The 27,846-nt window shown below is 39.9% G+C and overlaps 1 protein-coding gene across 1 annotated transcript; it reads left to right on the forward strand.

Annotated features, from left to right (window-relative positions):
- The first annotated feature begins 5,070 nt into the window (after window positions 1-5,070).
- FAM174A (family with sequence similarity 174 member A) lies at window positions 5,071-26,814 on the forward strand. Its single transcript, XM_040986091.1, has 3 exons — window positions 5,071-5,469; window positions 16,364-16,498; window positions 26,310-26,814. The coding sequence occupies exons 1-3, from the start codon at window positions 5,087-5,089 to the stop codon at window positions 26,311-26,313; spliced, it is 522 nt and encodes a 173-aa protein (XP_040842025.1). The 5' UTR covers window positions 5,071-5,086; the 3' UTR covers window positions 26,314-26,814.
- Window positions 26,815-27,846: the final 1,032 nt, after the last annotated feature.

The raw sequence follows: 27,846 nt of genomic DNA on the forward strand, positions 1-27,846 counted from the left end.
AGATAATCATTTCATGTGTGGCAGCATGACATCTGGCACATCACGACACGAAGACATGTAACTAATGTTTACAATCATTACTAGAACTAAGACTGCAAAGCCCAGGTTTTACTCAGCATTCCAGGGTTTAGGCGTATACGGTAGCCCCCTTGGTACTGCGTCAGATACCAAAATCGGCAGATGGTCAAGTGCTTTATAAAAAATGACATGATATTGGTATATAATTAATACACATCCTCCAGGATCATCTCTAAATCACACTTGATGTCCGGCCAAATGTAACTGTTATGCTAACAGTTATTATAGTATATTGTATAAGAAGTAAAGATAAGAAAAAAATCTGTCCAGGTTCAGAACAGATACATTTTTTTTTCTTCTAGACTACTTTTAATCTCTAGTGAGTTGAATCCAACAATAAGGAAATTACAGATATGAAGGAGCAACTGTACTGTACCAGGGCTGTGTACCAGCCTACCTGACTCTCACTCCCAGCACTTTCTCCATTTACACACATACACATCCATATGTATATTATGGCCTATATAGATTTTTCAAGTTCAGACAGCTATTGAACTAACATATCAGAATCAAGTGGATTACCCAGTGCTCAACAACCTCAACCTTAAACTGGAAAAAAAAAAAGAAAAGAAAAAACACTTGGAAACTTTACGCTATTTGCAGAATATCTTCTTTTTATAAGGTGCTATGCCATGATGATAGATTCATGCTAATTCTAGGAATGAAGAAATATTTTCCTAGAAGATTTTACATTAACGAGGATTAAATGACAATTCTAAAAGAAATATATTTGTGTGCAAGTTGTCAAACTAATTATAAAATTCATTGCTTAATTTTGTTTTAAATATTTATTTCTTTTTATTGGAGAGAAAGATCTGACTTATGGAGAGGAGAAACAGAAAAATCCTTAAACTGCTTGTTCTCTCCTCAAACAGACACAAGGGCCAGAGCTGAGGTGATCCGAAGCCAGGAGCCAGGAGCTTGTCCCGGTCTCCATACAGGTGCAGAGTCCCAAAGCATTCGGCCATCCTCCACTGCTTTCCCAGGCCATAAGTGGGGAGCTGGAAGGGAAATGGAACAGCCAGGACATGAGCCAGTGCTCTCACGGGATTGCAGCGCTTTCAAGATGAGGATTTAGCCAGTAAGCCACTCTGCTTGGCCCTGATTTTTAATTTTTTGTAATAGCACTATTATAATTATTCATTTCCTCATTATCAGTTACTTGATGACAACTGCGTAAGCACCCAAGACCAATAAATACACAAATAAATAGAGAGAATAGATAATCTGCAAATAAGGACCTTGCAGTGAATAACTTATATTCACCAGCATTCTCGGAGAACATCAGCATTCCAATCTGTTAAGCAACACAATACCTCATGGGAGAGACGTGTCCCCTTTCACGAGGTGAAGTATCCTCCAAATCCTTCTGCGGCCTTCGTGTGCAGACTCATCAGCTGTGCACAAACATCAGCTCAGAATCCAGTCACATCTGTATGAAACAGATGCAGGCTTCATATCATACACAGTACAGGATCCCAACTGTGACTCCTACACATTTTACTTCATAATAATATTCAATGTACAAACCAAAATTACATGAGGTAATAATAAAGAATTTACCTTTATCATCACCCTATTGTTCTGACTGTTAAAATCGCGTTAGTTTATCTGTCACACTGAATGAACCACCATTTACATTTACATCAGGTATTATAAGTAATCTGTATGTGATCTGATGCATACAGGAAAAAGTGCTTAGGTTCTGTATAAATACTTGACTATCCCATATAAGACACTTAAGACTCCGGGATTTTGGCAACTTCAAGAAGTTGCTACAACAAATCTATTGAGGATCGTACCCATAAAATAAATAAAGAAATAAAAATTTGAAGAAAACAACTATACAGTCCCTGCCTCCACCCAAAGCTGTTGTCTCAGAATTTCTGGAATAGTTCTATTATATTTTCAATTTAAAAAAAAAGAATAAATCCTTTTCTGATTCTGATACATGTGTTTGGGAACTGCAGTTCCAGAAAGAGACCAAAGTCCCCTGTAACCATCTGAAAACGTTCGCTCAACTCTGAGATCTGAGCAGCAGTTACAGGTCCTCGTTCCTGGAAAAGAGGCTACAGATGGGGAGTCAGGAAACAAATGACTATGCAGGTTTCCATCTGAGCATTTCAGAGAAATGTAACGGCATACACTGACCAGTGAGCAACAGAAGGATAATAACTAATAGCCTTTTTAAAATATATATATATTTATTTTTATTTGAAAGGCAGATTTTTTACATAGAGTATAGAAGAGAGAGTTATTCTACCTGCTAGTTCACTCCCCAAAAGGCTGCAACAGCCAAAGCTGAGCTGATCTGAAGCTGGGAGAGAGGAGCGTCATCTGGATTTCCCATGTGAATACAGAGGCCCAAAGACGTGAGCCATCCTCTGTTGCCTTCCCGGGCCACAGATAGCAGCTGGACAGGAAGCGGAGCAGCAGGAACCAGAATCATGCCCATTTGGGATGCTGGCACTGCAGGCAGAGGACCAGCCAGCTGAACTATTACACCCATCCCACCCCAACTGCTTTTTTCTTCAGTTGAATGTTGGTCTTTCCTGGAAGTGAGAGACAGTGACACAACACACCAACTATCTCCCATGTATGGTTTAGAATAAATTTCTAAGTAAGGAAAAGGAAAGACAACAAACAGCACTTTGTTGCAGATGCATCCCAGTTAGAAGCTGTGCACGGAGTGTTTCACAAGGGGCTTCCTCACCCTGCAATCCAGCATGAGGATTTTCCGTCCCTGCCATTCGACCACGCTGAAGCAAGTGCAGCTTGCACTTTCTACCTTTAGACTTCAGAACTGAAAGCAAGTGTGCCCTGTTCTCTACCCCGTTGGACCCAACTTTATGAGCCCAAGTACCAGTGTGAAAAATTTAACAGAGAACTAAGCAGAATGGGGACTCGACACAATCTATTGAATGAACAAATTTTAAAAATTATAAACTCTGTTCCTAACTAGGTGTTCGCTTCTTTTATAACTCCCCCTGTTGAAGCTATTGCTGATGTCAAAGCTTAACAGGCAAAGTTGGCTTTATTGCAGGCTAGTGCAGTGGGGGAGAGGGGCCAATCTCGGTGAACAACTGTGCTAACACAGAGAGCTGGGGAGTTTGTCCAAGCTTAGGTGACCAGATCACAGGCCGTCTGTGTTTGCTGATACTACCCAAAGGAAAGTTAACATTTCCCTTGTTTCTTCATGGGATGTTCCTTTACAATCTGAGACAGACACCCAGCAGCTGTGAGTCCCACCTTCCAGCCCTATCTACTCCCACCATACCGCTCAAGCACACAGAGAAACTGGGAGCTCAAAATGCTATTTTCCAACAAGGCTGCATTTCAGAGAAGACTCTGAAGAGTTGATAAGAAACATAGGCAAGGGCCCAGCGCAGTAGCCTAGCAGCTAAAGTCCTCACCTTGAACCCACCAGCATCCCATATGGGCACCGTTTCTAATCCCAGCAACCCTGCTTCCCATACAGCTCCCTACTTGTGGCCTGGGAAAGCAGTCGAGGACGCCACTAAGCCTTGGGACCTCACACCTGCATAGGAAACCAGGAGGAAGTTCCTGGCTCCTGGCTTCAGTTCAGCACAGCACCAACTGTTGTGGTCACTTGGGGAGTGAATTATCCGATGGAAGATCTTCCTCTGTCTCTCCTCCTCTCTGTGTATCTGACTTTGCAATAAAATTAATTAAATAATTAATTCATTATTTATAAAAGAAACTTAGGCAATGGCTAAACACCTAAAAGGGGCAGAGGCAGACCTCACAACTGTAAATTTTCTATAGAAAGCACTCTCTAGGGACCAGCACAATGGCAAAATAGGCTACTCAGCCACCCTGTGGTGCCAACATTCATTGAGAACCGGTTTTTGCCCAGGCTGCTACATTCCCCACCCAGCTCCCTGCTTATGTCTTGGGGGAGCAGCAGCAGAAGGCCCAAAGTCATGGGACCTACACTGTAGTGGGAACCTGGAATAGGCTCCTGGCTCCTGACTTCAAGATCGCCTCAGCTCCAGCCTTTCGGCCACATGGGAAGTGAACCAGTGGATGGAAGATCTTTTCCGTGTGCCTGGCCTTCTGACCAGATGCCTGACTTTCCAACAATAATAATGAGACTGTTGAGGTCTTGGTCACACCTTCAGGTGGGTGGCACCAGCACTGCCCACCCATTTCCTAACTAATCAGGATGCCACCAATGGGGAACATCTTACCTGTAGGCTCCCGCCCAACAAGGAGGGGTCAGGGAATGCTTAAAATCCCAAGACCCTTCCTCAAACCTTTGGAGTCTCTCTCTCAGAGGCACCCCGCGTCCTGGCTTTCTCTCCGGAGCTGCTTTCCCCCTCCCTCCCCCTTCCCTGCTCACCTGGTCCTTTTGCAAATAAACTTTTCTGTCTGCAACAGATTCCTGGTTTTTTATTTCTACACTAAGCTGAGGAAAGAACCCACCGGGCATTTCTGGTAACAAGTAAATCTTAAAAACAAAACAACTACTAAAACCTCTCTGGAAAATGGTTGAGGGGTCCTAGAGGCAAGACTAGAGTCTCTTGAAAGGTTGCAATTAAGTGGAGTGAGGGGAAGGTTTTGCAGATTTGCACCACAGAATTCAAACAACCAACTTGCCATTTTTCAGGTTCCACAACTAGAACTGCTACAACTCTGTTTACTTTTCTAGTTACCCACCTTACACCACGCCTCTTTATACTTAGCGCCACAGAGCTAGCAAAAGCGCCTCCAGTGACCGACCCATTCCGCTTTCCCTAGCACGCATGCGCACTAACCCCGCGCCTTTGACGTCACCGAGCGCGCCCCGCCCCTCCAGGATAGCAACCGCAAGCGTCCCTGGCAGCAGCGGCCTCTGAGATGCACGAACTTCCGGTTCTCCCAGCAGCTGCGGCTGCCACCTGTCAAGGCCCTGCCGGCCTCCGTCTGCGCCGCTCCCATGGTCCCTGCTGCGGCCCGGGCGGCGGGCCCCGCGGCTCCCACGCGGTGAGCGGGCGATCCCAGGACGATGAAGGCCCCGCACTGCTGCTGCTGCGGCCTTAGGGGCCTGCTGGGCCCGGCCTTCCTGCTGCTGCTGCTGCTGCTGCTGCAGGCGGCCCAGGCCGCGCCAGGTCCAGGGCCTCCGGAGCCGCGGCCGCGCACCACACCGCCCGGCTCCACCGCGGCCCCGCAGCCCGGCCCAGGCGCGCCCGAGGCGGCCAGGCCGCGGGACCCCGAGGGCGGCAATGGCAGCAGTGCGGAAGTGGCGGGGCAGGCCGGGGCCGTCTCTGTGGGCGGCGGCCTCGCCGTGAGCCCCAGCCCTGGCGACAAGCCCATGACCCAGCGGGCGCTGACCGTGTTGATGGTGGTGAGCGGCGCGGTGCTGGTGTACTTCGTAGTCAGGACGGTCAGGTGAGGCGCAGCCTCCGTGGGGCTCCCCGGTCTGGTTCCCACGGCTGATGGCCCCAGTTTGCTTGGCAGGGTCTCGTTTCTCAGTGGGACACCCCAACTGTCTTCATTGCCTCCCCCAGCCTCGAGGGGTGCCCTGACCCAGTCTGTGATGGACCCTACCCTTTCGTTCACACTGTCTTGTGGTGCTTCAACCCTGCTACTCCGTGCAAGTTCCAGTGTATACACCTGGCTGAGAGTTTGCCCATTATATTCAAACCGGATTCCTTCCTGTCCAGTAGTTCGTTTAAAACGTCTTTGTTCCATGTGGCCTCTTGGTTGCAGTGTGTGTAGATAGATAGATAGATAGATAGATATCCAGAAAGGTCTTAAAAGCTATTTCTGAGGACGGGCTGTTCATCTGCCATCCGAGTAACAGGTGTGTATTAAGTTGCCCGTCAGCTGCCTCTGTCAAGCCAGACATCCACAAGCAAGGCTTCCCCGTTAGAGAGAGCTGCTGGAGGAGAGCTTAGGGCTCGCTGTGGAGTCTGGTCCTGCTCTGTAAAGGTCAGAAGGTCCACTTGCAGGAGTGTAGTAGGTTTTGTTTCCCCACCCTACATCCCCACACTGACTCGTTTAATCTCTGTAGCATCACTTGATTTAAGTATGTATCTAAGTGTTTATTTAAACTGAGTATGAATGGAGATGCAGCGTCACTTGATTTGAATGGCTGATGAGGAAGGTACCCTGTAGATGCAGGGACCACTGCGTAGTGGTCTCTGGGCACATTCCGAGTATCAATTATTTTGAAAATAATACATTTTGTAGAACTCCATAACATAAAGTTTATGCAAAGGGACCCTTTCAGTATCACTTCACAACTCCAGAAACTCCCTCTTGTGAAGTGTTGGTGGAGTATAAAAGAATGTCTGGAACTTCTAGAGGATGTTAAAACACTTTTCCAAGTTACTGTCTAATATGAATCTAGATTTTCTTCACAGCATTCAGTCAAACAATTGCAAATTATGGAATACAGAAGTAAATATGGAAATCGGTTTTTTCTCCATTTCTAGTCTTTCTATCACCTTATGTAGATAGTAAACATTTGAGAAGCCCTAAGTGAATATCATTTTTATTAGCATATTGTTTTCTTTTTGAAACTATTTATTCATAGAAAGTTATGTTACCCTGTATGTATTATTATCTTAAATCGACAGCTATTTAATTTTTTCTCAGATGGACAAATTTGTTGACTATATATACATATGTATGTATAATTCTCATAGATAACGGTTCTTGAGGCATCCTGAAGATTTTTTGAGAATGTACAAAATTCAAACTGTTGGAGCCACTGTCGAGAATGGTTTTATGTAAGCTAGATACTGTTGGTCCTACAGTCAAACAGATGTAGGTCCGCTCGGTTTTAAATGGAGGTATATATTATAACCTGCATGTTATATTTCTCATATATATGAGTAAGGTCACGATTTGGAGAAACGATGTCCCTCATTTGTTTGGACTGCTAACTTATCTCTATTTTAATGCTTGTTTATTTATTTGCAAGGCAGAGTGGCAGAGATGGAGATAATAAGATACTGAGAGGGGGAGAGAAATCTCTGTGTACTAGCTTACTCCCCCATGCCCTAGTCAAGGTTGGACTTAGCCAAATTCGGCAAACAGAAGCTTCATCCATGTCTCCCCTAGGGGCAACCAAAACCTAAGTACGTGGGCCATGATCTCCCGTTTGTCCAAAGGTAGAAGAAGACAGCTGGATTGGAAGTGGGGCAGCCAGAACACAGCTGGCCATTCTGATCAGAGATACTAGGCTTCTCATGTGGCAGGCCAGCCCACTGCTTCTGCCTGCTTTATAATATGACAAGCAAATACTTGTTGTCATTGATTTCAGTCTTCATTGTTGTGCAACTCGGAAGGAATCTTTTCAGTCAGAGTCTGTTGGGTGACTCTGTAACACAGCATGTGAGAACAGCCAAATTGTGAACTACAGCTAATAACAATTATTCTTTACCCAGCCTCTCACATGCTCCTGCATTTCAAGTGCTAAATTTAGTTGGCTGCCTAACATCCAAAGCTTGATTGGTGTTAACAAAGCCTGGGCAACGTTCAGAACTCATCATTTTGCTTCCAGATTATGGTTTTTCGTTCTCATTTTTTGATGTTCACTTAGGCTTCCGCTTCCAAAGCCTGTGACAGCATTATCAGTGTTAGTTGTTTATAGCAAGGGTGAGGAATGGGTTCAAATCTTCATTTCCTTAATTAATGCGAGGTGACATAGAGAATATTCTACTTGTGAAATTTCATCATATTGGCATCTATGAGACTTCCAATTTATTTTGTTTCAATGTTATTCAATCCTAATGAATATTCACGAGGAACAACTCCCACTTTGAATCTAGAAATATTCCAAAGAACAATCAGATCCTTTTTGTAGGAACTGAGAAGTGTATGCAAGGAGTACAGAGCAGTGCGAGCAGGTTTCCTAACTAATACATCATAGCTTTTAGAAGAGCCTTGCTGTGTGTCTTTCTGTTGCGTTCCCAGCCTGAACATCATTGTGTGCAACGCATGGTGGGCATGGAACAAGTGATTTCTCATGAATGAACCATCTTAGATAATTATTTATACTGCTACATAGAGGTGATTTGAATTTTTAAAAATTATGAGTTACGAATAGAACAAGAAGTGTAATGATCCCAGTTCATTCTTAACTCTCTTCCTCTTTACTACATCATTTCTACAGTGAAATGTATTAAGGCTAGAGAAATAGAAATCACTCTGGAGGCTCTTTAGCATGCATACTCTTAGTATAACAGGAATTTATAGCAAACGTTTCTGAATAGCAGACTCTGTCTGAAAAGCAGGGAATTCTTTGTCATGCACGCTCCTTCCCCTTCTGTGTGTTTTCTTATTTCGGTGTGCTGTGCCAGGAGACCAAGGCTTAGAGCAGAACTCAGTCCCATGTTTAGCCTCGTACTCTTTGGTACGCCATTTAACGTCTCCAGTTCCAGAATCCTTCCTGTGGAATGGGCTAAAAGGTGACTTGATCTGATGGAGATTAAATTTGCCACATAGATCCAGGCAATGTTTATCCACCTGCCTAAAGCTGGGCACAGGCGATATAGTTGTGAGTAAAATATTTCTTCCTGCCTGGCACTTACACACTAATGCAATGGAACATTAACCAAATAACCACACAGATAATAATGAAGAATGTTCAGGATGCTATGGAAAGACATAGAAATTCAAGTTCTACTAATATTTTATGTATACAAATACAAAGAATCAGTTTGAATCAGATAGCTACCCAAGCCTACAGCTGCCTTTCAAAACAACTTACTTTGTGAAACCCTACCTTTCACATTTAACTCACTCACCATCCCAATTGCAGACGTAATAAATCACTAAACTGTGGGTTAGAGACAACAACACATACCTTGTGAACATTTTCTAATGTAATGCTTGCAAAAACCTTCAAAGTATGTAAACTTGTTCTAGTTGAGGAAGTTGAGGCTGAACAAGTGTAAATAATTTTATGCAATGGTGCACATTATCAGACCTGTCCGAAACCTGCACTGCCTGAACCTGCTTAAAATGCTTAATCACCATGCCGTGGCTGACACTTGCTTAAGGTAACCAGTTCCAAATGGCATTGCACATAGAGGTGAATGTGCAGATAGCGGTCATTTGTGGAGGAAAGGTGGGTAGTAAAAAGCGGCTATTTGTTTTTCTATTATTGAAAGCTGAATTTTCCAGATTTTACATTTTAAGAAGTGATTCAACTTTAGCATTTGCTCTCTGTCATGTCCATGCCAAGGACAAATAATTTAACACTCTACTTGAAACCCTTACATTCTGCTCCCAATGAAAAATATTTCATATGCATTTAAAAAACTGAAATTTCTTGGAAAGGTAGAGTGACAGATAAGAGAATATGTTTATTAATTGGGTACACATAGACAGGGAAGGGTCATATTTTAAAGAAATCTTTTAATCTGATCATATATTTCAGTGTTAACTCCTCTTAAAGCAATCCATTAGTGAATTATGAATGTGGAATTGGCAACTATATCTGCCATCTGGTTACTGAAGAATAGGATTTTAGGAATTGATTACACTTTTCTTATTCCAGAAGACACATGCTTTTAGCATTAGCCTTAAAATCATGGCACTGGGAAAACTCATTCAATTAGACAAAAACACGAAATATGTTGGCTGTTTAAATCCATGTTTATAGTCACCCAAGTGAATCCAATGACTATTACAGAGCACATGTTAGTGCTGGTACTTGTCCCTGTCTATAAGGTTTCATAGTGGCAAAGCAGGAATATGCAGCTTCCTTTTTGGTTATTTGAAAAATGTTAGAAAGTTGTTAGAAAAATAAAAGTATGAGCTTTTTGCTATGAAAGTTATTTTCATAATGCATGGAAAACACATACTTTGCAAAGAAAAAAAGCAATGTGTGAATTTCAAGTCTATTTTGTGTCACAAAATGTTTATGATCCCATTTTTCAAGAATTTTTTTCATGTTCCCTCATCTATTGTTGGACAGTAAAGTTTTTACAACAAGTATAAATTGTCCTGCTTTGCCAGGATGTATTCAGTGGGACAGTATGTATTGAATGCTTAGAATATTGAGAGGCTCAGAAGTTTGGAAATGTATTTAACAAGTACGTAAGTGTCAACGAATGGACATTTTTGCAGAGATGAAATTTATCTTCCCCAGATGTGTTTTTATATGCACTGAGATACTGCAAAGAATGAAGTTTGTGACTAACTGTCGGAATGTCAGGCTGGCAGTTGGAGAAGTTGGGGATCGGAGTGAGGTGAAACTAATGAAGAAGACAATTATTAGGGAATAGAGACTCCTTTACATGCTGTTATTCATTCAGGGATTTCACCCAACTATTTGGTAAATGAAATTGGCTTAATTAGACTGAAAAAAAAATTGTTCAGGTAGGGAAACTAGTAGCTCTTTTATGAAGTTTCCCAATAGGAGAACCTGCCTCATCCTTCCCGAGCCTCCCTTCAGTGCACCTTTCTAGTATTCGAGATTACGTGACTCCTGGCATCAAATACTATCTTGGTTGAAACAGGCAAGAACTCTGGCAAGCTTTAACTGAAAGGAGTTTACTAGAAGAATTCTGAAGCATCAGAAAAGCTAAGGAAAAAGGTTTGGCGAACAGACAGAAGCCGGAGCAGGGGACGATGCAGCAAAAGCAGTAACACTGAAGTGACCTACTCCCGCGGTGACAATATGGTACATGTGTATCTGTCTCCTTGGGTCACTACTTGAGAATCCAACTCCAAGGAAGCAATTTCTGACTCTTTTATGTTTTTCTTTTTCGCAGCTTAGGTCTACTGTGCTACAGCATTCTTTTTATTATATTGTGTAGGCCTTCATAAATCCTTAATTCTCGCCACGTGTGCAGACTCCCTTGTGCCACTGTGTGCGTCTAGCTGCATGCATTTTCCCCCATGTTGACTTCCCAAACTTGATGTCCGTCTTAGCCTGTCTTAATCTTCACAGACAAGGCTGCTGCCTAGATCATGCTACAGCCTACAAATTGACAGACTTGGTTTACAAAAAGTCACAAAATCGTACAAGTTGTGGATGCTGGAAGTATGGAATACAGGATAGAAAATGTGATTATGCCTTGCTGACCACCTAGGACAGTTTGTGGATGGGAAAAATGTTCTTGGAAAGGCCGGAGTTGTTGAACATGACAGGTTATATGGCAGTCCACATATGTGTTGTCTTAATATTATAGGTTTGCATCTTTTCTAGTAGTGAGACTCCCCAGCATATAGACTAGCTAAAAACAATACCACACTGATTGGCTGCTGCTCTTGGAAACCTGTGCCTCCATTATTCCAGTTTGGCAAGAGCTGTGTTCTTTAATTTGGACTACAAAATGATGAAAAAGGCAAAATGATCACTATGGAAATGGGAGGTAAGGCAGGGACGTGGCCTGTTCCTTAAGATGCTCACGTCCCACAGTGGATGGTGTGCTTACGTTAGCTCCCAGCATTGACCCTTAACCCCAGTTAGCTGCTGTTGGAGATCCTAACCCAGCCGGGTAGCTTGCTCCCTGTCAGCCATATGGGAGATCTGGATTGAGTTGCCAGCACCTAGCTTGGACCCCTGACTTGGCCAAGCTTCAGCATTACTGGCATTTGGAGAGCGAAAAATGATGGGTGCGTTCTGTGTCTAGCTGTCTCTCTATATATGTTTTTTCCACTTGAACCACTATAGGAAAGTTTAAAAATATAAACTAGTTGAAGATGGGACCACTGCCCTGAGTTTGAAAAGGAATAAAATACTGTAGATGAAACTATAGAAAGGTGGGGCTTTTTTTTTTTTTTACAGTACACTGATTTCAGATCAAAAACAGTTGAAAAAACATCTACTTTATTTTGTGTGGAAGGTATGTGAATAGAACCTACATCAAAGGTTCTTCAAAGGAATCAGCATGGTAGGAACTGCACCTGTAGGTGATGAAGCCGGAAACACATCTGAGAAGCTAAGATGTCAACTGCCCTAAAAAACTTGCTGCAAGTGATAGAATATCCTATTGCAGCAGTAATTTTAGCTGTTGCGTAATAGCGTGTCCATTTAAAGATGATTCAGCTTCTGAGTGTATTTTGTTACACACTAAGCTTGGCTTTAAGCCGGTCCACATTTGCTCCAGTGTCTTGTGGAAAATACCAGAATTCTGGATTATTCCATTTGTGCCGCTCCATAGAATGCTGTCTAAGCATGTTCTCAAATAATTGTACCTCGGCCAGAAAGAAGGAAAAACAGCCTGGAAGAAGGCTTTTTCTCCCTATGTTCGGTTTTTTTGTTTTTCTGAATACCCTTTTATGTTGTCCTTAAAATAATATTCTTGTCTGGTGTAACTTGAGATCATTGAAATGGAGTTCACAAGATTAGAGTGTCAACTAATTTTGTGACCTTGGTTAAAATTACTTTGATTTGTTGCAACACTTCCTGCAGTTTAGTTTTAAAGCTCAAGACTTGTAGTCAAATTACTTATTATGAAATTATTTTTTTCTATTTCTTTGATTATTAATTACACAGTTCCATTATATCTCTCCATTATGGTCATTTTTAATTATGCTATTTTCTATGATATACTTTTGTAGATATAATTATTCCTCCCACCTCTTTCTTCATTCCTCCCTGTTTTCCACTTTCACCATTTTCTTCCATATCATTACAGTAGGCTAGTCCTTTAGGGACAGTTACAAGTTTAATGTTCTACCGTTTCAGTGCATCATGGTATTGTAGGTATAGACAAAGGCAGAAAATCTAATATACTGTCATGATACATTTAACTGATTCATTCCGAGTGCTCTTTCTATTCAGAATTAACATTATGTGTCCATTGTAAGGGATGAATGAGACCTGTTCTCTAAACAGAATCGCACTATGCTACACTGAGTGGTAGGGTTAACATCATTTGTGGAGGACAAAATTACACCCATACCATACTCTACTTTCTGTTGGTTCCAATCTCTGAATGCATTTGGACTGACACCTGATGAATCAGTTTATGTAATGGGGACTAAAAAAGAGAAATGTCAAATTATTAAATTACATTTACTTATTTGTTTACTTATCTATTTATTATGGGTCATGTATCCAATTGAATTGTGCTTCCTGATGAAAATTATAAAATGCTAAAATGTGGTACATTAGTTTTTATTTCCTGATGTTCAGTGGTAACCAATTGGCTTCGAATTCATTTATGTCATTGATTGGTTAAATTCATTCTTAACCACAAGTTTGCTTAAAAAAAAATTTTGTATCAGTACATTACCTATTCATTACTATTAACACCACTTCATCATTATATCTAACCTCATAGAAGAGAGTGTGTTTCACAAATTTTGAATGTACTTGTAGGGATTAATATTTGTATAGCCTGTTGCCCTCTTATTACATAGTTAATACATTCCCTACCACCTTCAGAGGAAAATAAAAGGGGAACCGAATCAAGTGGATGCGGCAAGTAACAGCACATTACACTCAACAGGGTTCTCTCTTTTATGTAGTAAAAGGAAATGGAGTTTTATCCTATTGTGTTTATTTTATGTGGTATCATTTATTTTTGCATAAAATTTTATCAGGCTTACTTTAGTAGTTTCATTTTGATATGCTATCTCGTATATAATATTGGAGTTGAAATAATCCAAGCAGAATGGAACATTAAGGAATCTGCAGGCATATTAGAGCAGCTATTGGAGTGTTAACTGAATACCTACAAGGTGCCTGATAAGGATCATTTATCTCTGCCTGTTGTGTTTTGAGTGAGTGTAATCCAATAACTAAGCATGTAGGTTTTTCTTTTGCCTTTGCAGCCTTTCTTTATCTCCTTCTCTTCTTATAGTAGGAAAAAAAAAAAAAAACCTTTTTACAATCATGAGGAGCCAACACACTTTGGTTTCATATTTCTGAATGCATTTATTATCCTTAGAAGAAAGTGAGCATATCTATAATTACATGTATGTATCAGCAGAATTTGGTTGTCATGAGCTTGATGACAACACGTTTTTTGATGAAAGAACCGTGTCTGTGAACATTGTGTAAGTCATAAAGTGCATTTTATTTTTTGTTGTTGTTTAGAATAGTCTAACACTACATGTCAAAAGATAAAAGTAGGCTTTCTGTTTAAAAGTTCCTTACATTTCTGGCATATTATAAAAGCACATGTCACTCATCCATGTGCTTTTTCACATCTACCTGCCCAATTTTTTTTTTTTTTTTACTTTCTTTGAGAAAGGTCATTGTATACTATAATATTTGTATATTGTAATATTTATTGCTTTTATATTCATGAAACTGCCATGGCCACAAAGCCATCATTAAGCACATCTTTGGATACAACAAAGATGTCTTTTAAACAATTGTTTTTCAAGTTTACATTCCATTTAATAATATATAGACATATTTTTGGTTGAGAATCATTTTGTTTGGATATTCTCTTAAATTGGATCCCTAATATATTTAGCACTTAAAGTAATATTCTATCTCTGTGTACAGTATATGTTCTTATTTAGTTTTTAATTTTTAAATTTATTTTTTGTCATTTGAAAATCCCTCTCTTTGTTCTTATATGCATGTTCGAAAAAGATTTATTAATGGGCAGTAAAGACTGTATGACTAATGAAATGCCCACACCAGTGTGATCAAATGTTTATTCCATAAACGGTTGAGGAAAGTTGTATAGTCACTGAAAGATTACAAATTCATCTAAGATCTGATGGCCACGTTGAGAGAAAAGCCGAGATTGAGCGGAGGTAAATTTTTGAAGTCCATGAGCTGTATTTTCGTGCCAGCCTGCACTAAGATTTGCCATCATATTGTGTCATTGACAATGATCAGGTCATTAACATATTTGACTGTTGGACATAGGTCACGTAAAAAAATATAATATATTTTCAAAAATAATTTCACAGGATGTTAAACTCATCTTTCCATACTAAAAAATGGCAAGATATTTGGAAAGTGATAGGGTTTAGAAAATTGAGAATAACAATGATATTATGCACTTCAGGTGAATATATGACAGAGACCACGAGCAGCCCACTGAGTTCAAGCTCGGGGCTGATCTTCCTTTTCCTGGAAGTTTTGGCTCCTCTGACCTACATGGTAATTGTAGATACATGTATGTGCTTAGATAAACACATGTGAACGTACACATGCAAATGGATTCATCAACCTAAACTCATGTAACTCCTCACTATTAGGAAAAGACTAGCGTTGGGCAGGCATGTGGCTGAGGTGCTTGGTGCCCTTGGGACACCTGGCCCTTCTGCAGGAATGTCCGGCTCCTAGTGGAAGCTCACTCCCCATTTCAGCTTCCTGGGAGCCTCACAGAAAGGCAGCCAGAGATGACGCAATCGCACAGGTCACTGTCACCAAATGGAGACCCAGGTAGGGTTTTTAGCTTATGGCTTTTTCCTGCTTAAGGCCCAGCTATTTCAGGCATTTAGAAAGTGAACCAGCAGAATGGGGCTGGGGCTGGGAGGGGGGGCGGTCTGCCTTGATGCCCCTAAATGTGTATAAATAACAACAATGTTTGAGACAAAGTTATACTTCATGCTGGCCTCAATTTTGCTGCTTCTATTTTTTTATTGTCTGTTTCATTGGTTAGATTTCTAACTAAATACTGGAGCTACAACTGCTATTTCCTGTTCCATTACTTTTAAATGGACAGACACATAGATCAGTCTGGAGGTAGTAACTGGTGGAGGTAATTCCAGTTATTTTACAAGTTTTGTACAATTTTTTTTAATAGCATCATGAAGATGCACCACCCTATATTCAGAAATAGTCTACATTAAGAAAATTCCAGTAGCTCCCTTTGAAAGAAACATGTGGCATTGAGGCTGTTGTGTTGGAGGGAACTCAGGCATTGCCTTAACAGCATCATGGTTTTGGATCACAGAGTTGGAAATCACTCAGACCCTCAAAAATACTTGAGTCATCTTGAATAGCAGGACATTGTGCTAAAAAGTGGTTCTACGGTGGTGAGTGAAATAGGCATGGTTGTTAGCTGTGTGGAGTTTAGTAAAAGAGACATGGAAGCATCAACCTGAACATCGGCATGCAGATAGAAAGTACAAGCCTTGGGAGAGACGGATGGTGAAGCTCGCACCACAACCGACAGAGAACCAAGTATTTCAGACAGAAGAAATGCTGATGACACACAATCATGTAGAAGTAGGTTCTGTTTCAAGAATCAGAGTAATCTTACAGAGTGAGTGAGTTGCTTTCATGAATTGCAATCCCTATGGTATTGAGCGCCAGCTTTATCAGTAAAAGATAATTTGTTTTGAATTTTCAGACAAGCATGTGATGTTAAATGTGTATTTGTTGATTTGTTCTTTTTGTTAGGATGAGGAGAAGAAATCGAAAGACCAGGAGATACGGAGTTTTGGACACGAACATAGAAAACATGGAACTGACACCGTTAGAACAAGATGATGAGGATGAGGATAACACACTGTTTGATGCTAACCATCCTCGCAGGTGAGCATTCAACAGTTTAATCACATGACTCAGGAATCAAGCCCTTGCAAATACATTGAGGGAAGTAAAAGAGAATTTCACTTACCAGTTTTTGTTTTGTTTCATTCTTTATAATAAAGCTCTTGATCCTGTTCATCCAGTATCTTGTATTCAGGATGCTTCCCTGAAGTGGGTGTAAACAATAGAATACTCTCCGCCAACAAAATCTTTAGTGTAATTCTTGCAGTGCTTTTCTGTTTAGCTTCTTCAACCCGTGATGTATATTAACTCAGAACTGTGCATGTGTGTTTCTGCATCCTTGAAATATTTAGTAAACGTGACTTCCTTTTTCCATTCTGGAGATCTTTGTTCCTTTTGTAAAGAGAATAGAGAATGTGATTTGTGTATAATAGAGCACCCATACGGCTGCCAGTGTAGCTTTCAATAGAAACCTTTCAGGCAAAGACACAGTGGAGCATTATATTTGAAATGCTCAAAGAAAACAGCTTCCTACCCAGAGTGGTATACTCCACAAAATTATCCTGTAAAAATGATGAGTAACATCTCTCTATGAGAAATACTCAGAGGATATTATTGCTGAATAGCTCTTTGAAACTGCTTAAAAGATTTTTCAGATGAAAATCAAAGCACCATAAACATCAAATGGAAAGCCAAAGGAAGTATAAATTTCATGGGTAAGGATAAATTCATAATACAAATACAGAATAATGTAATGGTGTAATTGCTGTGCACGTTCCACAAATAGAGATAGAAGAGTTAAAATGTGAAAGGTTGGAGGGACAGTAGAGTGGGAAGTAGCGCTGGGATCTTTAGTCTGTGTATATGAAATTTGTCCATCCTACAAAAATAAAAATATTAAAAAGTATTCCCCAAACCAGAGGAAATCTTAACATAGCAAAAAAAGAGATGTGTTTGTTTCTGAAAATCAGTCTGGATTTAAAGGTAATATTTTATTAATATTTCATAATGATGTACCCTACAATCATATCTATCCATGTATTTACTTTCATTTTAGTAGGCAATTTTCAGTCCAGAAAAACAGGAATTTAAAAAAGAGCTATAGTAAGTCCCAGTGGTAGCTACATAGCATATAGTAAAAAGTAAAAAATCAGCAAAATCATGTGCAAAGAATATAATTTAATTTAATGAAAGCATGTCAGTTTTTTCCTTTTAAATACAGAAATTTTTTTAACTCCCTGTAAATCTTAACTCCCATGCATTAGAGAAAATCTGTTGTTTGCAAAAGTATTGATCTCCCATTGCATCATTTTGATGCAAAAGTCAGGATTATTTTATGGCTGATTAATATTTCTCTGTGCATATTCCACATTTTCTTTATGCAGTTATCAGGGGTTACCAGCAGCAAGTTTGATTTCATATCTTAGCTGTTATAAATTGAGCTGCTATTTTTTGGGGAATACAGTTAATTTTTTCAGGCTGATTTCATTTCCTTCGGGTTTAATCCCGGAAGTGGGATGGTTAAGTGATATGGCAGACGTATTTTTAGTTTTCTGAGGACACTCCGTACTGTCTTCTGTAATGGTTGTCCCGATTTACCTCCCCAGCGACAATGAATTAGGGTGCGTTTTTCTCTATACCCTTCTCATTTGTTTATATATACACAAACTTTATATGCTTGATTTTGTCAATGATAGTCACTCTGACCTCCAGTGAGGGCCCAGCACCCACTCCTTTGAGAGACCCCAGTGAAAGTCGAGTAGCCCATCCGTGGAGTGTTAGCCATTTGGGGAGTGAACCAAGGATGCAAGATCTTTCTCTGCAACTTTGTCTTTCCTATAAATAATTATTTTTGCTTAAAAAAATTAAGGTATATTAAATAAGGCACTCATCAAATTGTTGTTTGTTTACTGATTCGTTCATCCTTTCAATAAATGAATGGCAGATTGGCTCTTGAAGTGCTAAGCACTGCCAAGGTGCTGGGATTATATTACAGCAGAAGAAAGTGAATCTTGACATGCTTAAGTTTAGCTGCTAGTGCAGAGTATCAAAGCTGGCAGGTGGACGTTTCATATTCACCTAAAGTCTGTTTGTTTAGAAACAATTTCAAAGTTACAAACATTCTTAAGGCTAAAAATAGCACTAAAAATATCTTACACTTCTGACCCAGATACAATTAGTCTTGACATTATATTTGTTCCTTTGCATGTTCTTTTTTCTACAGCATGGCTACAAAAATAGTCACCTCCTGCACTTTAAAGTTCCCTGATGTTCTGATGCCAACTCATAATTAGATTTAGATTATGCCTTCTTAGCTGAAAGACTGCATGCATTGCACTGTCCCCTAAGGAGTGCATCATCTGGTTACACAGGGTGTCCATCTGTCCTTCATTAGCAGGGGTAATTTTTATGCACCTGTTTAACTGTTTTTCCATTTTCTCCAGAATGTTGCTGTTTTTTCCCCCTTTATAACTGACTGACAATATTTATAAAAATATTCTATATCTCATTAAAGTTTTTCCCAGTATCTGTGGCTTCTTTTCCGATATAATCTTTACCCTGATAGTTTGCACAGTAGTTATTTTCTGACCTTGATACTTCCTTAGATTTTACTAGTCATCATTAATTTTCTCCTGTAAGAAGAATTTCTTTCTTGTCAATCTATGTCTATCTGCCATCAGTTTAGAATGAGGATTTTCCTCTTTTCTCATTTGACAAGCTTTGAAATGTGTTTGAGAAGAAGCGAGTGAGCTGGAGAAGGACAAAGAAGGAGTCAGATGTCTCTCACCCGTGTCATTCCCCAACGTCCACACAGACTGGAGCTTGACCTGGCACAAAACAGGAGACAGGGCCTCAGTCTGAGCATCAGATACCATGTGCCCTCACCCCAGGATGCACGTTCACAGGCCATTAGACATGGGCACATCCAGGAGTCAGCACCAGGCTGTGGCCCAGTGGCCACACTGATTCTCCTCTTCAGGGGGTTGTCATTTACTGCTGTACTTGTGTATTTTAGAGTATGGATGTCCCCCAGTGAATGTAGTGGGAGTCTCTTTAAGGTGGCTTCTGTGCCTTTGGGCCTTGCTCCCATTTTTTTTTTTAATCACCTTCACGTCTTCCAGTCTAATAAAATGCTCCAGGCCTGTTTCGGGCCCAGGCCAGGCAATCAGCCATTTCTCCACCACAGAGCACCAGTTCCTGTGGGCGGGTACTTCATAAGCTCGTTATGTGAAGGGTGCTTTTGCCTCTGAACACACTTGCTAAACTGACTGTGAAAAGGTTTTGCATGTATGTTTGTAATGTATTTCGAAACTGAAGGTCTGAGTGGAACAGCTGAGGCTGGGTCAGGTTGCACTCAAGAGCCAGGACCTAGGTCCAGCCTGCAGTTGGCAGGGACACACCGAGCTGAGCCATCAGCAGCTCCCTTCGCGGGTGCATGCTCATGGGAAGCTGCCATCGGAAGCAGAGGCAGCACTGGGTACCAGGTGCTCCAGTGTGTCATGCAGCTGCCTCTGTAACAACTACTCTAAATGCCCAGCCCAAAGTTGTTGAGGCTGCTATGGCTTTATCGTAGTTCCTAATGTCAGTACTGCTAAACCTTATATTAATTACAGTGTTAGCGGTCATTTTTTTGGAAGCGGGTGAGTGTTAGGTGCCCATGGTTGGCACAACTTCCCTGCCATTTGCTGTTGATTTTCTTTCACGAATAACATAACAATTTGTCAAAACGCTTTCTTCAAAGTAATACATTTTTTTTCAGTCGTCACTTATTACATGAAGATCATTGGTTGAATAGAGTGAAAGTCGTTGGCTGATTTTTAGATATCAAAGCAACCTAGCTTTCTTGAGATAAATTGTGCTTTATTGTGATATCCTTTGTATATAGTTTTGAGTTCAATTTTCTATTGATTTCTAAGGTCCTTCTCATATGTTTATGAATTGATAGATGGTTGTCTTTATTTTGTTTGTAGGGATTGGTGTTTTTTTCACATTTTGGCTTTAGGGTTTTGTAGCTCTTATTTGGCACCTTAGGAGGTGATCTCTTTGGGTCTTTTTTTTTTTTTAAGTATTTGTAGCACAACAGTGATGTTATTTCTTTCCTGAATATTTGATAGAATTCATAAGTGAATCCATCATGAGGTGGATTGTTTATGCAGTGAGAAAGACGTCCAGTGGCAAATTTAATTTCTGTAATAGTGATTATGCTATTTAGATTTTCTGTCCTTGTATCCTTGATCAATTATAGATTTCATAAAATCTGGCCTTAAAATATTGGGTTTTAGTAAGAGAATTAACTGACGTTAGTGTGCGAGTAAACTTCACATAACTTCTTTTCTTAAGGTAATTTAAGGGAAAAATTATGGAATGAGGGACTTACACACTTAAGAACTTCCATGAAAATTTGTGTGTGTGTGTAAATGTATTTGTTACATATTAACCAAATACTGTAAAAATGTTACTGTTGCTTCAAATTAGTTTTATTATGAAAACCCATAACTTCGGTTGTGTTTTCCCATATTCAAATTACCCAGAAACAGTATTTTTTATTTATTTATTTTACTATTTAGTTGATTGCCTTCCTTTTATCTTTAACTTTTCTCTTGCAGGATTTCTGCAACTATTGTTTATTGCTTTTTTTTTCTTGTGCAGAGTCCTTTGACTCAAAACCAAGCCCTCTAATAGCTACATTAATCTTGAGAAAGATACAGTGCAAGTAATAGGAGGCTTGAGAAATGTGCAATCCTCTTTTCTGTTGCCACTGCTATAAATAACTCTGCCTTCCCCAGCCAGAAGTGCTACAGATAGCCTGCAGGAGCTGGGGGAGGTTTTACAACCATTTTTGCAACAAATCCTCTGGTGACTATAGTTGCATATGTTATATGTTTCTATACTGAGTCTGTTAGCCAAATATTTTGTCAACCAAAGCATATTAAAGCCAGTCATGAAATAATATCAGGAAACATACAACTGTTGCCATTTTCAATTTTAATTAAACTGAAGGTTCTGTTCAGGCACTGATGTTCCTGTTTTTTTGTTTTGTTTTGTTTCTGAGAAGCATTATAAATGTTACAGAAATAGCTAAAAAAAATAATGTCAATCCACCAAACCCCAAGTAATTTAATGCAGAAACCGCTGTAACAGTGTGCCTGGATAAGCATAAAAACCCATCTAAATAATTGTGATGAAGTTACTTTCAAACTTTCTTTTTTAAAAGAAATCTGGCTGTTACTAATGCTATGAAAATATCCTAAATATATGGTCAAAACCGTCCCCCACATACTGCTAATTATTCTTAATGGATGGAAGACACTTAGACACAAAGGTACCTCGGTCTTTCGTGGATTGCAGAATATTTTACACTGCAATGTGATTTTCATTTTGTTCCATTTTCTATAAACTCTGGAAGTCCCAATGTTGTAGTGTGGCATGTATTGTTAAGCTGAATTCAGAGCAATGAAAAATCATGCCATTCTTCAGATCTCTAAATCTGAACTATTTAAAACCCATGATACCCATTTAATGCCACTTCTATTCTGGAAGTAAATGTTTCATCTGAAGTTACTGAAGCTATGTCACAGTTATCTTTACATTTTAAATTTGACTTAACTTTTGTTCCTATTAACTTCTCTCTTATCTCTCTTCCCCAACACTCATAATGTATACATGTTAGTAAAAACTCTATTCTGTCAAATGAGGGCATATGCCAATTACTGAAAGTCAAAATAGAAAAGACTAATTAAATGATACAGGTTCTCCCAGAAGGGAGCAATGATTTCTGCCCTAGACGGAATGAGAACACAGTTCTAGCGGGAGAAAGTGTACTAGCTGTTTTTGGTGAACACCTGCTTGAATTCTGCATGAGGCACTCTGTCAGACTGGTGATGCGTCACAGGAAGTCATCCACATGTGGCTGAAAGGACCGTGTGGCTCAGAGGGAGTTACTAAGACTTCACGCCTGCTTCATGTCCATCCCGTTTAACACTCATTTGCTTTGTATTTGTAAATATAATGTATTTAAATTCTACTCATTTTGTCATTAATACTGAACTCATGTCCAGAGAGGCAAATGGATTTCCTCACTCACTTTCAACTTTAGAAAACTAATATTCCAAATTCACCTGTTTCTAATTGTTTTGAATGTGGATTTAAATGCATCAATATTAACAGTGAATCTTGATAATTAAGATGTAGCATAGTTTTTTTTTTCACCATTTCTTTCTGTGAGAGTGAACAAAATGAAACCGTTTGAATCTAAATTTGTCTAAAGGATGTATTTGTTACTTCCTCTGAAGGGGGTGACCTGCAGTCAGTACTGCAGCACTCAGGCTCCCCTCTCGTGTGGCTCCCTGGCTTTTGCCCATCATCTTCTGTTTGTGCTTTCACAGGCTGAGTTACGGTCTGCTCACAACTTGCTGGTTTTCTGTTGTCTTAAATATTTATTTGTTTTTACTGGAAAGGCAGATTTAAGAGAGGAGAGACAAAGAGGAAGATTTTCCATGTCCTAGTTCACTCCCTAAATGGCCACACTCTCCTGAGCTGAGCTTACCCTAAGCCAAGAGCTTCTTCCGGGTCTCCCATGTGAACACTGGGGAGTGGACTTACTCTTTTCCATGTTTTCTTAGCAATAAGTCATCAGCTGGAAGCCCTCAAATACAGTTTGTGTTTGTTTTTTTTAATGTCAGCAGCCAGGATTAGGCCCTGTAAAGCTGCAAAAGCCAATCAGAGTTTCACGAGCTGCTCAGAAGTATGATTTGAGAAGGAATGGATATAGGCGAGTTATCCATCATTACTGCAATAGCCAGGACTTTCTTTGGTTTTTAAATAATTTTCATTTTTTGAATTCTTTTAAATGGCAGAGTTGTGGAGAAGAAAAGATACAGAGAGAGAGAAATTTTCCATTTGCTGACTTACTTTCCAGATACCTGTAACAGCTGGAGCTGTGCCAGGCCGGAACCAAAGCATCAGTAGCTTATTCTCGGTCTCACAATTGGGTGTCAGGGACCCAAGCGCTTGGCATCCTCCACTGCTCTTCCCAGGCCATTCTGGATTGGAAGTGGAGCAGCTGGGACTCAGATCAGTACCCATGGAATGCTGCTGTAGTATTCTGCCGACTATGCCCAACAGCCAGCACTTTATGTACTGATGTTACTATAGTCAGGTGAACAAAATTTGTAGGTATGTAGAAACTATCTCGAGCCACGTGGTTAAGATAATTTGTCTGGAATGTGCTACTGCTTTCCTAGTTTTATATATTACAGGTGGTTTCTATTTAGTCACTGAAACATTTTCTATAAAGAATTATAAAAGTAAAAAACAAGTCTTACTCTCTGATGCAGAATTTTAAGTTCCCTTGAACCAAACCAAACCAAACCAAACAAAACAAAAAACCAAAAAAAAAAAAACAAAAACAAAAAACTGATGAGGAATCAACAGCAACAAAACTAACCCAAAAATTGCCTTCACTCTTCTCTAAGTGAAATATTGGGAAAAAAATGTAAGGGGTGTCAGAAGCACAAGTTTAAAAGAGCATTACGGCATTCAAGAACAGTGGAAACAATACCTTCTTGTCATTACATTTCCTTCCTATTGAACATAATGATGTACACCAGAGGGCATTTTGAATGTCTTGATAAAAGCCTCTGAAAGCTAATGCTTCTGTCACTTCAAATACAGTCTAGCCAGTTCTAGGAAGTATATAATTTAAGGAGCACTAAATTTGCTTTTTGGCCCCTTCCGTTCCACTTTGTTAGAGTTAATAGTGTGTTGAATGTGTTCCTTTTTGTGCCCGCCGTTACTTGGCCATACTGTAATTCGTGGTCATTAACAACATCAGCATATCAGACTCAGAAAGCAAATATTTACCTACTGGAAATAGTTTTAATTTCTAAAATGTTTTATTAGTGTTAATTGTTGACTCTAACATAGTGTTGGAAGTGAATGGAGTACAGGGACATGTTGACAGGCTCATGTTTGATTTACAGAGATATTTCAAGTATTTGGAGAAGTTCAGTATTGTGTTACTAGAAGAATGATTTCTACTTTATCCTCTTAAAAGGAACTTTGCCACATTTGCCATTACACAGATAACAAAAGAAAACTTTCAGACAGGTTTTAAAATATTTATATATTTTACTTTTTAAAGATTTCTTTACTGTTATCAGAAAGGCAGAATTACAAACAGAAGTACAGAAATATCTTCCATCGCTAGTACCCTCCCCAAATGACTGAGCTACCTGGAGTGGAGCTGATCAGACGCCATGGGCCCCGGCCAGGTCTCCTACATGAGTGCGAAGTCATAAAGTTTTGAGCCATCCTGCACCTGTTTTCCCAGGCCACAAGCAGGGAGCTGGATGAGGAGTGGAGCAGCCAGGAGAAGAACCAGTGCCCAAGTACGGTGGTGGTGCTGCAGGGTGACAGGTCAGCCACTTGAGTCATCATGCCAACCCTTTGTTTTGCTATTCTATGGATAGAAAAGCACTGTAGGCCAGGCGTCTCTGGTGCCCCTCTGGGATGACTCATTGAAGCAGCTGTGTTTCAGTTGCAAGTATTAAGAAAAAGGTATAGAAGACAGTCAAGTAAGAACCTCTGAGCAGGACAGGACAGAGTCCCACGCCAAGCAGGGGGAACGTGTGAGCCGAGAGCCATGCACATGCCATGTGCCTTTGTAAAACACACCACCAGTGGGCTGGGCTCACGGCAAACATGTCAGGGCCAGAGCCAGACCAGCAAGGTAATGGCCAAAAAAAAAAGTACTAAGGATTTGGTTTTTGTCAATTGTAGGAATGGTCACAGGTGACCACAGGCTTTTGAATGAAGGAGTGACATTAAGGAAGAGTAGGTGACTATAAAATGTGGGTTTGAGTTTGGAAAAGGCTCATGTCCAAAACATTGAGAAGACTTTTGGGAAGCCTGGATTCAGGTTAAGCAATAGCAAAGAAGGTTTTACAATTAGGATTAAGGTCCATGGAATTTGTAATATGGAAATGTAACTTTATATTTTCACACACAAGTCAAGGAGAAAATACAGGGACAGATTTGCTTTATGGTATATGCATATCAAGAAATTAGTCTTCCAGGGCCCGGTGCTGTAGCCTAGAGGCTAAAGTCCTTCCCTAGCATGTGCCAGGATCTCATATGGGTGCCCGTTCTAATCCTGGCAGCCCCACTCTGCATCCAGCTCCCTGCTTGTAGCCTGGGAAAGCAGTCGAGGATGGCCCAAAGCCTTGGGACCCTGTAATCCCTGCAGGAGACCCAGAATAAGCTCCAGGCTCCTGGCTCCGGATCAGCTTAGCTCCAGCCATTGCGGCCATTTGGGGAGTGAATCAACAGATGGCATAATATATCTCTGTATATCTGCCTTTCTAATAATAATAATAATAAAGGTATTCTTCCATATAAATGATTCTGTTTCTACATTGTATGTACCTAAGTACTTTGAGTCGCAAAGCATACGTTCAGGCCTACAGTTGTAATTAGCCCTGACATCTGAAAGTTTACCAGCAGGATCAATTCAAGAACTGTTTTTATGGGATAATAGAAGCAACCATATGTTATATGCTAAGTCAACTAAAGTAATTTAGAAATACTGTATGAGAGTATATCTTTGTTATGAATGTGACATAATCTTTAATTCCCACGCTAGTCATTTGCACAATTCCTTCCAAGTGTTCAAATTACAATTCAAGATAATATCTGAAATAATTAGCATGGACAGAAGTCATGTGTTCTATTGGTATATTTCATTTTAATTATTTTAGAATGATTATTTTCTTCTTTGCCTTCCAAGTCTTTGTTGAAATGTATTTAAATTGGCTCCCAGGGGTTGTTTATGATATGATGTTTTCTCTTACAGATAAGAATGTGCCTTTGGTTGAGAGAAATTCATCTTTCTCCAGTGAAGAACAGACTTTATATGCTTAAGGAATAAGAAGCCACTATTATCTGGGGGAAGGGGATATTTAAGTTACATACATTGTGGAAACTTACTTTGTTGTTCAATGAATATCGTGTTATTTTGTTATTTTGGTTTAGAGTTGTTGGAGCTAAGTTGTACTGCTATTGTTTATGAAATTACTTTAACCTATAGTGTTTCCTGATCAGTTTTTATTTATTTCTTTCCTATATTATTGTAAACTGTTTTGTGTATTAATCAGTTACTACTAATTTTTTTCTGAAGTATTTTCAAGAACTATAAAATCCAATAACCAACTGGAATATAAAAGTTATTAAGTTTTCCTTTACTGAGCTATAGTTCCCGTTTTTGGAGGGAAAAGGAAGCCAAACTTATTATGCTGTTTGAATTTTTAAATGTAATAAATTCAGAGTTATATGCAGCACAATAAATGTAATTTAAGATTCAAGTGGTACAGACAGCATGTTTATAACACACATTTGAAGACTACAGAATTCTACATTCAAATTTGTATTCTACACGACGTCTAGAAAAATCTGAAAATGTAAAAGTCGGTCAAGGTCAACCAACATACACGTTCGTCGGCTTTCTATTACTTTAAAATACTCACAAGCAGCTGCTCAGGACTAAGGCTTCCATCAGCTTGTAGTTGTGGGTTCAGTCCAAGGTGGGGCATCCCCACTGGTCCTGGCATGTGTTGAAGCAGGAGGAAGGCGGATGAATGGTCATGTGATAATCCAGAAAGAAACAGGTGGAGATAGACAAGGAAAAGGAGCCAATAGACCCAACTCAACTTTCCTAACTACCTTCGAATGGCATGTTCAAATGCCCTAAAGATCTGCAAATGCGCCCATCGATCACACACAATAAAACTGTCGGAACAGACTTCCCACAAGTACAGGACTTCGAAGGACATCCAAACTATTATCCAAACCATAGCATTCTATACCGAAATTGGGCCCACGAAGATGCATGTCCAGCTCACAATGCAAAAACTCTTTCCATCCCATAAGCTTCAGACTTTTATTTATTTATTTACTTATTTATTTATTTATTTATTTATTTTGGAAAGACAGATTTCCAGAGAGGAGAAACAAAGATCTTCCATCTGCTGATTCACTCCCAAATTGTCACGATGAGAGGTACTAAGCCATTCCAAAGCAAGAAGCCAGGAACTTCCTCCTGGTCTTCCATACAAGTGCAGGGTCTAAGACCATGGACCGTTCTCTACTGCTTTCCCAGGCCACAAGTAGAGATCTGGATCAGAAGTGGAGCAGCCATACCAGCACCCATATGGGGTCCCGGACACACACAATGCAAGGATTGAGACACTGGGAAATCATGCTGGGCCCAAAGTTTAGTGTTAATGTCTCAGCATTTCTCAAAAGTCAACGTTTCATCGGAGACTTTATTGTAAACCTCTGTACAAGCAAAAGCAGTAATACTCTTCCAAGATATAATGATGGGACAAGTACAC

The sequence above is a fragment of the Ochotona curzoniae genome, unplaced genomic scaffold, assembly GCF_017591425.1.
Source record: "Ochotona curzoniae isolate NIBS_2020 unplaced genomic scaffold, NIBS_Ocur_1.0 contig_4501, whole genome shotgun sequence".
NCBI lineage: Eukaryota > Metazoa > Chordata > Mammalia > Lagomorpha > Ochotonidae > Ochotona > Ochotona curzoniae.

Bases quoted from the DNA above. Each gene is read 5' to 3' on its own strand.
- FAM174A (XM_040986091.1), top strand. From the start codon at position 5,087: ATGAAGGCCCCGCACTGCTGCTGCTGCGGCCTTAGGGGCCTGCTGGGC. The intron at 5,470-16,363 runs GTGAGGCGCAGC...TCTTTTTGTTAG, and splicing joins TTCGTAGTCAGGACGGTCAG to GATGAGGAGAAGAAATCGAA.